This window comes from Elgaria multicarinata, chromosome 11 (genome assembly GCF_023053635.1).
Source record: "Elgaria multicarinata webbii isolate HBS135686 ecotype San Diego chromosome 11, rElgMul1.1.pri, whole genome shotgun sequence".
NCBI classification, from domain to species: domain Eukaryota; kingdom Metazoa; phylum Chordata; class Lepidosauria; order Squamata; family Anguidae; genus Elgaria; species Elgaria multicarinata.
In genome coordinates, this window is record NC_086181.1 from 35,199,667 (window position 1) to 35,209,528 (window position 9,862).

A 9,862-nucleotide genomic window follows, 5' to 3' on the forward strand; every position below is an offset into this window, starting at 1 on the left:
GGTTCTAGTCCCCACTCAGCCATGGAAACTCACTGGGTGACTTTGGGCCAGTCACACACTCTCAGCATACCTACCTCACAGGGTTGTTGTGAGGATAAAATGGAGAGGAGGAGGATTATGTACACCGCCTTGGGTTCTTTGGAGGAAAAAAAAGTGGGATAGAAATGTAATAAATAAACAAATGTTATCTCTGACCTCTGATTGGAGGTAACAAGGCAATTCCTGAGTACTTCTTCATAAGATGTTGTAATGGCCACCTTTAAAAGGGGGGTGGATAAATTCCTGAAGGTGATCAATGGCTACTAGTCCTGATGGCTGTTGCACCTGCATCTTGCTAAGTCGACAGCTGTTTGGCCACTGTGAACAGAGTGCTGGATTAGATGGACCCATGATCTGATCTAGCATGGTTCCTATTACATTCTTATGTTCTTAAAATGTAAAAAACCCAATTTCTTCTCTATAAATAAATATTTCTGATACCCAAACACCACCTTTTGAGAAAATGATACTGAGGATTACAATGTTCGGAGAAATAAATATAAATTAGCTGTAAGCACACCCTCAAAATGATTTAAAAACAGCAACTTTAAAGGTCAAAGTAGCAGCAATCAGATCTCATTTAAAACCAAGTGTATATGTTTTGCATATACACTTGCGCTAAAGTTGGGTTTTGGGTGGACGGTCATCCTTGGTGAACCCTGAGATGTAGTAAGATCTCCCCATACCTATGGAAGAAATAAAGCAGTGGAATTACACAGGGCTGATACTGCTTTTTCAGTTACACGATTTAGAAAGTCCAAATCGTTATTGTACATTTGCAACTGAAATCCCCGCCCCCTCCAGTTTGATTGCATCTAAGCCTTCCCTATCTGGATATGCTCCCTTCATATTGGAATTGACGAGGAAGCTGGCTGGACTGCTAGATCTATGGATACGATCCCATCTTGGTGATGCTACACCGCCCTTGTGAGGTATTTTGGATAATACGGGGAAAAAAGAGGGAAATAATGCTAGAAAAACGGTCTACGGCAGCCTTCCTCAACCTGGGGCGCTCCAGATGTGTTGGACTGCATCTCCCAGAATGCCCCAGCCAGCTGGCTGGGGCATTCTGGGAGTTGTAGTCCAACACATCTGGAGCGCCCTAGGTTGAGGAAGTCTGGTCTACGGCATGCGTTACGTGCCCCAACAGTTATCCGTGCACTTCAATACTGATAAAAAGTACTAGTGTAGACCTAGGCAAAGGGACCTGAGTTCAAATCCCTCCTTAACTAGAAAGGTCAATGAGCGACCTTGGGCAAGGCAGCATTTGGCAGGGCTGCTGTTGTCAGAATAAGACGGGGGACAAGGAGATGGCGCATGGCTGGACCCTGCCCTGAAGCAAGGAAGGACCAAAACGCAAGAAACGTCTTGTTTCTTTAAGAGGGAAGATTTTAAAAAAGAAAAGAAAACTACAGCTCCCAGAATGCTTGTTGACATTTTATTTCCCATGCTTCCTCGCAAAGGAAGTCGACTCCAAAGAAGAGGTTGATTGTAACCATCTCTTTTTTGCATGGTGATAATATAGTTGTTACTTCTTTTTCGTGGAATTTCCTCCTTTTTTTTTTTTTTTGGCATTTATTCCAGAAGACGGAATGGACCTGAAACCTAGAGGGTAAGCGCTGTCGTGGGAATCCACCAACCGCTTGTCTGTGGTTTTCCTAAAGGGTTAATTTGGAAGGATTTAAAGAGATGTCTCGGAGCTGTTCAGATTGGAAGGGTCTTTCTCAATTGTTTACTTGCTTTGAGCCGCCTAGAACTTCAAGCGGGATAAAAGCTGTTGTAAAGCAAACAAAGAAAAACAAATGAAATTGTTTATCATAGAGGATTGCATTTCCCATAGTAAGTAAGTATCTGAACACTTAAAACTAAATAAATCCGTACGATTGTGATGGCAATAAAACGAATAGTAAAATATCTTTGGGAGGAGTCAAATCATTCTTCATTCTAGAAGTTGGCCTCCAGAATGATACTCTGGGGTGTCTTTGGGAGCAGAATGTGTTTGCCTTCCTTACCCTGGCTGCAAGAAAGAAAAATGGGAGCCAGATTTATTTTGAGGCTATGAGGTTTGGTGTTTTTTTTGCTGTGTAGGATGCATTCTGCGTTTCTTTAGGCTTGGGCGTTTGTGTATTTTGTCCACACCCCAGAGCTTTGGGTGGGCTGGGGTTGGAAGTGGTGCTGATTGGGAGGCGAATAAGCACCCAGGGGAGATGGTTTGAATCCAGCAAATTCTGTGTAAGCTAACCAGAGGACAAAGGGAAAAGTCAGATGATCACAGTGCTGGCAGGATACTATCCGAGAGAGGGCAGAGACAGTGGGCCCGTTCAGGCAACATGCTAAGCCATGGTTAGGCCGCTAACCCTTGTGCAGGAAGTGGTTAGTCAGCGCGCTTAAACCGTCGTTATGTAGCCACCATGGTTACAAATGGTTCACGACATGCTAGACCATAATATTTAGCTCAAAATCCTTAACCATTGTGGCTTATGTGAACCATTCCTAACCATGGTGGCTCCCTAACCACAGTTTAAATACGCTCCTTAACCATTTGCTGCAAAAAGGTAAGTGGCTTAACCATGGCTTAGCGTGTTGTCTGGACAGGCTCTCTTTCTCTCCAAATTCAACCTGTAGTAACAACCCCCCATCCCAACTCTTCCTCCTTCGGGCTGCCCCTTCAACCTCTGATGGGTGTTGTGGTGTTGCATTCCAAAGGCTGGCTATGGATGGTGGGAGTTGTAATCTAACAGGGGAAGACTGAACCTAGTACGGTTAAGGAACAGGGTGCCTCTGAGGATATGGCTCAGGCCAAGGATTTATTTTGGGCACCAGCACTGAAATTGCAGCCCTCCCCACAAAGCATTCTTCATTTCAGTAGTATGAATAATCCATTGCAGACAGCTAAGCATGTCATGTCACATTCGCTCAGCTGGAAAGGCTTCGGCCTGCAGTGTGATGGGTGACTACATGTGGATATTGTCTGCTATGGATTATTCACAGTAGCCTAATTTAGAGTGGGGGGGGGGCATTAGACAAAGCCTATTTTCTCTTTTTTGCTGCTGCTGCTGCAGTTGGACAATTACGAGTCAGAAACCCCTGCAGACCTATTGTAAACCATCCAAAGATCTACCAGTGGAGGTTAGCGGCTGCGATGTCAGTGGGTGGTGAATCCACTCTGGGTTTCTGCCACAACTCAAAGGAGTCATCCAAGGTGTAGATTCACCACCTCACTGATATTGGACCCACCAGCTTATGCCCACCCATGGATTAATGTGTGGAAACTTCCAGCGTGCTGGGCTGGCCTTGGGTCCCATCTTCGCCACTTCCTGGAGAAGCACAGTATCTTCAGTTCCCTCATTGTCCCTCGTTTGTGATTTTCTCATCGGCCCTTCTCCTACGTGTGGATATTATTTTTCACTTTGTGTGTCTGCGTGTTCTCACTCCCCTTTCCTTATTTTGTTTTCTCTTCCAGGAGGAGTTCAGCTTCTACCTGAGAATGAGGAGAACCGTTTGCAGGGAAGAATGGATGGCCCTCAGCAAAGATTTCGAGGAGCTCGCTCTGTGGGGAAGGCCCGTTTGCCTAGGGCGACTTCCTCCAAGGAACTCCGACACAGGAAGAGCCGAGCAGAGTCAGGGGACCGCCGACCGCCGGAAAGGATCGTGCAACGGAGAGGAGAACCTGACTGGGAGGAGACCTCTGACAGCAGCTCTGTGGTCGTGATTGAGGAGCAGTGGGATGTTGGATGTGTGTCCGATTTTGAGGACGTTGGGGACGTCTCTGCCGGGATGGAGGCTGCCATAGGGGAAAGATCTCTGGGGGAAGGAACAGAGCTATTTCTTTATCCAAAGGGGGCCCTGCCAGGGGTTGAGTTTGCAATGGATGAATCGGAGGGAAAAAACTCTTATCAAGGGGAAGGCCAGGAGGAAGCTGAACTGATCCTGTGTCCAGAGGCAGGCCTGGCAAGGGAAGATTCTGAGGAGGAGGAGGACATCGGTTATGAAGGTGGATCCCCACTTGAGGTTGAATCTGAGATGGCCCTTGATCTGGAGGGTTCCAATGGGGAGGGATCTGAGGGTCTGCCCTACTGGGGAGGAGCTGCCCTGGGGGAAACAGATGCTGGTGGCGAATTGGAGTCGATTGTTTACCAGGGTGGTTCTCCAGCAAGGCAGGGATCTAGCGGGGAGGAACGGGAAGAAATCCACTCCCAGCAGGGCTCCCTTTCTGGGAATGCATCTGATGAGGAGGCCGTCGCTGAGTGGGCCGTGCCTGTGGTGGAAATGGTTGCTGAGCAACGCCCTCCCAAGCCACGCCACATCTGCAGCGAGTGTGGCCGCAGCTTGGCCAGCCATTCGGCTCTCGTCCGGCACTGCCTCATCCATACCGGAGAGCTGCCGTACGCTTGCACGGAGTGCGGGCGCCGCTTCCGTCAGTCCTCAGCCCTCGTCCGCCACCTCCGGGCTCATCGGGGCGAGCGGCCGTACATCTGCAGTGAGTGCGGCAAAGCGTTCGGGGTCCGGTCCGCCCTGGTGCGCCACCAGCGGGCCCTGCACACGAGCGAGAGGCCCTACGTGTGCGGGGAGTGTGGCAAGGCCTACGCAGACCTTTCTCTCCTGACCAAGCACCAGCTGCTTCACGTCAATGGGCGGCCCTTTACTTGTCCCGACTGCGGGCAGTCGTTCGGGCACCGCACCACCTTGACCCAGCACCGGCGCATCCACACGGAGGAGCGGCCGTACCGTTGCGTGGAGTGCGGGCAGACCTTCCGGCAGAACTCCGCCCTGGCCAACCACCGCCAAGTCCATTCGGGAAAGCGGCCCTTTTCGTGCCAGTACTGCAGCAAAGCCTTCGCCGGGCGGCCCACTCTCGTCCAACACCTCCGGACCCACACGGGGGAAAAGCCGTACACTTGCCCGGACTGCGGCCGCCAATTCAGCACCAGCTCCAACCTCCTGCAGCACCGGAGGAACCACCTCGGCGAGCGCCCCTTCGCTTGCTCCCTGTGCGGCCGGCGTTTCGCCCGGCGGCCCGACTTGGCTCGGCATTACGTCACCCACGCTGAAGGCAGCGTCCGGCCTCACCGCTGCGGGGAGTGTGGGAGGCGCTTCGTGGAGTTGGCGGATTTGGAGCAGCACCGGGCCACGCACCGCGGGGAGCGGCCGTACGTCTGCAGCTTCTGCGGCAAGTCCTTCACGGAGGCCGCCACGCTGGGCCGCCACCGCCGCTCACACCTCCCCACCGCTCAGCAGGCCTACAAGTGCGAGGCGTGCGGGCAGACCTTCGGGCAGAGCTCGGACCTCCTGGCCCACGGGCGGGTGCACAGCGGGGAGCGCCCCTACGCCTGCGCCGACTGCGGCAAGGCCTTCGGCCGCAGCTCCAACCTGGCGCGCCACCGGCGGGTGCACACCCACGAGCGGCCCTACGCCTGCGGGGACTGCGGGAAGAGCTACACCCAGAGCACCCACCTCATGGAGCATCAGCGGCAGCACACCGGGGAACGGCCCTACGAATGCGCTGACTGCGGGAGGTCCTTCGGCAAGAAGGGGCACTTGGACTCCCACCGGCGCGTGCACCGCCCCTTGGCTGGATCCCCCGGAGGGGAAGAGGACGGGTCCCTCGTGGAACACGTTGATTCAGGCTGCTCCCAGGGCGTATGAAGGACCCGGTTGCGGGTGGGGCGGGAGCAAGGCCTAACTTGAGCTTGGCTTAGCCCTGCAAACTCTTTTACATGCCACTGTCCTGTCCTAAGTCTAGAAGCCCGTGGAGGCGGGTGGCTCCCAGGTCAGTGAGGCGTCGGATCTGCTCCGGGTTTCAGTCAGGCCTTGGAGAGCTCTTTTAGAGTCCTGACTGAAACCTGGAGCGCCTCCGTGGGTCTCTAGACTAAGTTTCCCAACCTGGCGCCCTCCAAATGTGTTGGAATACAACTCCCATCATGGTGGTTGGGGATGGTGGAAGTTGCAGTCCAGTACATTCAGAGGATACCAGGTTTGGGGAAGGCTGGTCAATAGTATAGCAATAAAGAGCATGTGACAGCAGGTTACAGCGAGCATCCGACTCCAGTAACCACCTTCTGTCCGTTTGTCGTTAGAGGAGAACGTATTCCTGGCCCGAGGCCGGCATAAGCACTTGTATCTTACGTATTAGGAATCGTATAAGAGCATTTTGGAATGGCCTCCTCTTACATTTACGTTTGGCGATGGTGTGGTAGAGCATTGGTTCAAGCGAATGGTTGCAGGATAGAACACAGGAGTGCAAATTCCCTGTAGGGCAGATCTCGTCCAGCCCCTCCTTCCAGAGCTGGCTTTCAACTGCAGCGGTTTTGGGCTCGTAGATCGTATTGGTTATTCAAACCATTGAATTCCACTCCCCTCCTTGAATGAAGAAAAGTAGCCTCTCAGGGGCTGCTCCTCTCCTTCTGTTCTGACTTCTTCACCTCCATTTCTTTCCCAAGATGCAAAGAGAAACCAATAGTTGTGTTTTCCTTCACTGCCTTTTGAAATGTTTAAATATTATCCCCCCATTGGGCATCCTCAGCGCTCAGGAGTCATGCCCTGTCCTGAGCGGGTCGGCCCAAATTCACTCTGGAGGAACCAAGCTACGTGTCCTCAAGACTTCCCTCCTCTACCTCGCATCTGTTGAGCTGCTGTGCTTTGCTTCAGGTCTGCAAATAATATAAAAGGATCTCTTTGTTATATATTCCATAAGTGTTTGAGAATTTGCCTGGGCGTGCGTGTCATTCACAAGTGTGGGGTGTTTTTCGTTTTTAAAAAAGTTTGATTACTGTTGGGAAAAAAACTGTTAAAAATATAAAAATGCATCCTCCATTTGGCCCTGGGATTGTGTTGTAAACTTCTGGGAAATTTGGAAATTCACATAAAATGGGCTTTTGGACCATTGCCCTTTGGTGAAGGGTTTTAAGCTTTGGGTGTGTGAAGAGAAAACCATTTTCCTGATTAGCCCTGTTCAGGTGACACACTAAGCCATGGTTACATCTTTTGCAGCAAATGGTTAGTGAGTGTGTTTAAACCGTGGTTATGTAGCCACCATCATAGAATCATAGAATAGTAGAGTTGGAAGGGCCTAAAAGGCCATCGAGTCTAACCCCCTGTTCAGTGCAGGAATCCACCTTAAAGCCTACCTGACAGATGGTAGTCCAGCTGCCTCTTGAATGCCTCTAGTGTGGGAGAGCCCACAACCTCCCTAGGTAACTGGTTCCATTGTTCCATTGCTCTAACAGTCAGGACGTTTTTCCTGATGTCCAGCCGGAATCTGGCTTCCTGTAACTTAAGCCCGTTATTCCATGTCCTGCACTCTGGGAGGATTGAGAAGAGATCCTGGCCCTCCTCTGTGTGACAACCTTCCAAGTATTTGAAGAGTGCTATCATGTCTCCTCTCAATCTTCTCTTCTCCAGGCTAAACATGCCCAGTTCTTTCAGTCTCTCCTCTTAGGGCTTTGTTTCCAGACCCCTGATCATCCTGGTTGCCCTCCTCTGAACACGCTCCATTGTACCATGGTTCGGAATGGTTCACACGACACGCCAAACCATAAGGTTTAGCTCAAAATGCAGAACCACAGTGGCTTAGCCTGTCATCTGAACAGGTTCATTATGAGGAACGAAGGAAGGAATAGCTCTTGTGAGCCTAAAGTAGGAGGGTTGACACTCAGGCCCCGCACCACAAATCCGGCCCACCTAGAGTCCTCCAGATGTTTTCGAGTGCAACTCCCGGAAGCCCCAACCCTAATGATTAGGAGTTGCTGGAGTTGTAGTCCAAAACATCTAGAGTTTTGGAGTTGTAGTCCAAAACATCTAGAGCACTTACAAGTAGAGGTTGCCTACCTCTACTTGTAACTGCTATACTTGACATGACATTCCTTTAGCACCGCAAGGTCATTTTTTCCCCTCACTTCCCCAACCTAGGGCCTTCTAGAAGCAAGTGAGCTGTTTGGGAGTTGTGCCCACTTGGGGATAACTTCATGGGTTTTTTTGTTTGTGTTCTTAGGGACTGAGCTGCGATTGTAACATATTAGAAGTCAGGAAAGATTTTTCACCCAGATTTATTAGTTAGCGCTAGCCAAGTGCCCCCAATCCCCCGCGCCTGGTCTTCCCCTGAGAACATGTGGCTTAGTTCACTTGCTGATATAATGTGTAAAGTATTTCCTCTGAAAGGCCCCCCCCCCGGTCTCTGTCTTGAGGTGTACCACGTTATGCATGGTGTGCAGAATGTGGACGGGAAGGCATTTTTCTCCCTCTCCCATAATACTAGAACTCGGGGTCTTCCTATGAAGCTGATCGGTGGGAGATTCTGGACAGATAAAAGGAAGGACTTCTTCACACAGCGCATAAACTATGGAATTCGCTACCACAAGACGTGGTGATGGCTACCAGTTTGGATGGTTTTAAAAGGGGGTTGGATCAATTCCTGGAGGAGAAGGCTATCAAGGGCTGCTACTCCTGATGGCTAAGTGCAACCTCCAGTATCAGAGGCAGTAAGCCCATATAAAATAACTGCCATCTTGGCCCTGTGGGGAAGAAGAAGGACCGAGGGGACAGGAGCAGGCAGAAGTAACATCGGGGCCTGCTCCTGCTGGACTCTACCCCCCCCCCAGGGCAAACTGCCATCTTGGCCCTGTGGGGAAGAAGAAGGACCGAGGGGACAGGAGCAGGGAGAAGTAACATCGGGGCCTGCTCCTGCTGGACTCTTCCCCCCCCCACAGGGCAAACTGCCATCTTGGCCCTGTGGGGAAGAAGAAGGACCGAGGGGACAGGAGCAGGGAGAAGTAACATCGGGGCCTGCTCCTGCTGGACTCTTCCCCCTCCCCGACAGGGCAAACTGCCATCTTGGCCCTGTGGGGAAGAAGAAGGACCGAGGGGACAGGAGCAGGCAGAAGTAACATCGGGGCCTGCTCCTGCTGGACTCTCCCCCCCCCCCCCACAGGGCAAACTGCCATCTTGGCCCTGTGGGGAAGAAGAAGGACCGAGGGGACAGGAGCAGGCAGAAGTAACATCGGGGCCTGCTCCTGCTGGACTCTCTCTCTCTCTCTCTCTTTCTTTCTCTCTCCTCCCTCCCTCCTTGACTCCTTTTCCGTGTGTGTCATGTCTTTATTAGATTGTAAGCCTGAGGGCAGGGACTGTCTTTTTTCCTAAGTGTAAGCCGCTCTGAGAGCCTTTTTTGGCTGAGGAGCGGGGTATAAGTATGATAAATAAATAAATAAATAAAAAATGTACACCAGTTGCTGGGGAACATGGGCGGGAGGGTGTTGTTGCACTCATGTCCTGCTTGTGGGTTCCTGGTTGACAGCTGGTTGGCCACTGTGAGCAGAGTGCTGGATGGGATGGCGCTTTGGTCTGATCCAGCATGGCTGTTCTTCTCTATTTATGGACATTATAATGGTGGGCATTTGTGCTGTGCATTGCATGGGTTGATTTGGAGGGTGGAGTTTAAGATGATGCCACGTGGCCAGAGGAGGTCAGACCAAGTAGCTTATTGAATGGACTACAACCCCTAGCATCCTCCAACCAGTATGATTAGTGGCTGGGGATCATGAGGGTTGCAGTCGAACACATCTGGAGGGTACCACGTTGGGGAAGGGTGGCCTGTAGTTAAGTGTGGTCCCTGACAGCACATCTGACACCGCTTGCAGTTCCAAATGGCGCGGGGGGGGGGGGGCATTCCCTACACTGAGCCTTAGCGGCAGTAGAGTGCCAGCACTTGAGCGAGATGCCCCAGATAAACGAGATGGAAGCAACTAGGATTGACAGCTGCTGTATGACTCATAAGGAGTAAAACCTACATAATAGGTAAGGGTAATATCTTTCAGTGGATCAGCTGAGG

General features: G+C 51.4%; 1 protein-coding gene across 2 annotated transcripts; it reads left to right on the forward strand.

Moving 5' to 3' along the window:
• The first annotated feature begins 1,593 nt into the window (after positions 1–1,593).
• Positions 1,594–6,802, forward strand: LOC134406829 (zinc finger protein 345-like). Of its 2 annotated transcripts, none has more exons than XM_063138430.1 (2): positions 1,594–1,651; positions 3,503–6,802. In XM_063138430.1, exon 2 carries the CDS (start codon positions 3,553–3,555, stop codon positions 5,683–5,685), a length of 2,133 nt encoding a protein of 710 aa, XP_062994500.1. In that variant the 5' UTR covers positions 1,594–1,651; positions 3,503–3,552; the 3' UTR covers positions 5,686–6,802. The 2 variants fall into 2 exon arrangements, with proteins under 2 accessions (XP_062994500.1, XP_062994499.1); XM_063138429.1 differs by lacking the exon at positions 1,594–1,651 and adding an exon at positions 1,831–1,878.
• The last annotated feature ends 3,060 nt before the right edge of the window (positions 6,803–9,862 follow it).

Coding starts and splice junctions, on each gene's coding strand:
- LOC134406829 (XM_063138429.1), top strand. CDS start 1,842: ATGAAATTGTTTATCATAGAGGATTGCATTTCCCATA. Junction 1,879..3,502: donor AGAGGATTGCATTTCCCATA/GTAAGTAAGTAT, acceptor TTTCTCTTCCAG/GAGGAGTTCAGCTTCTACCT.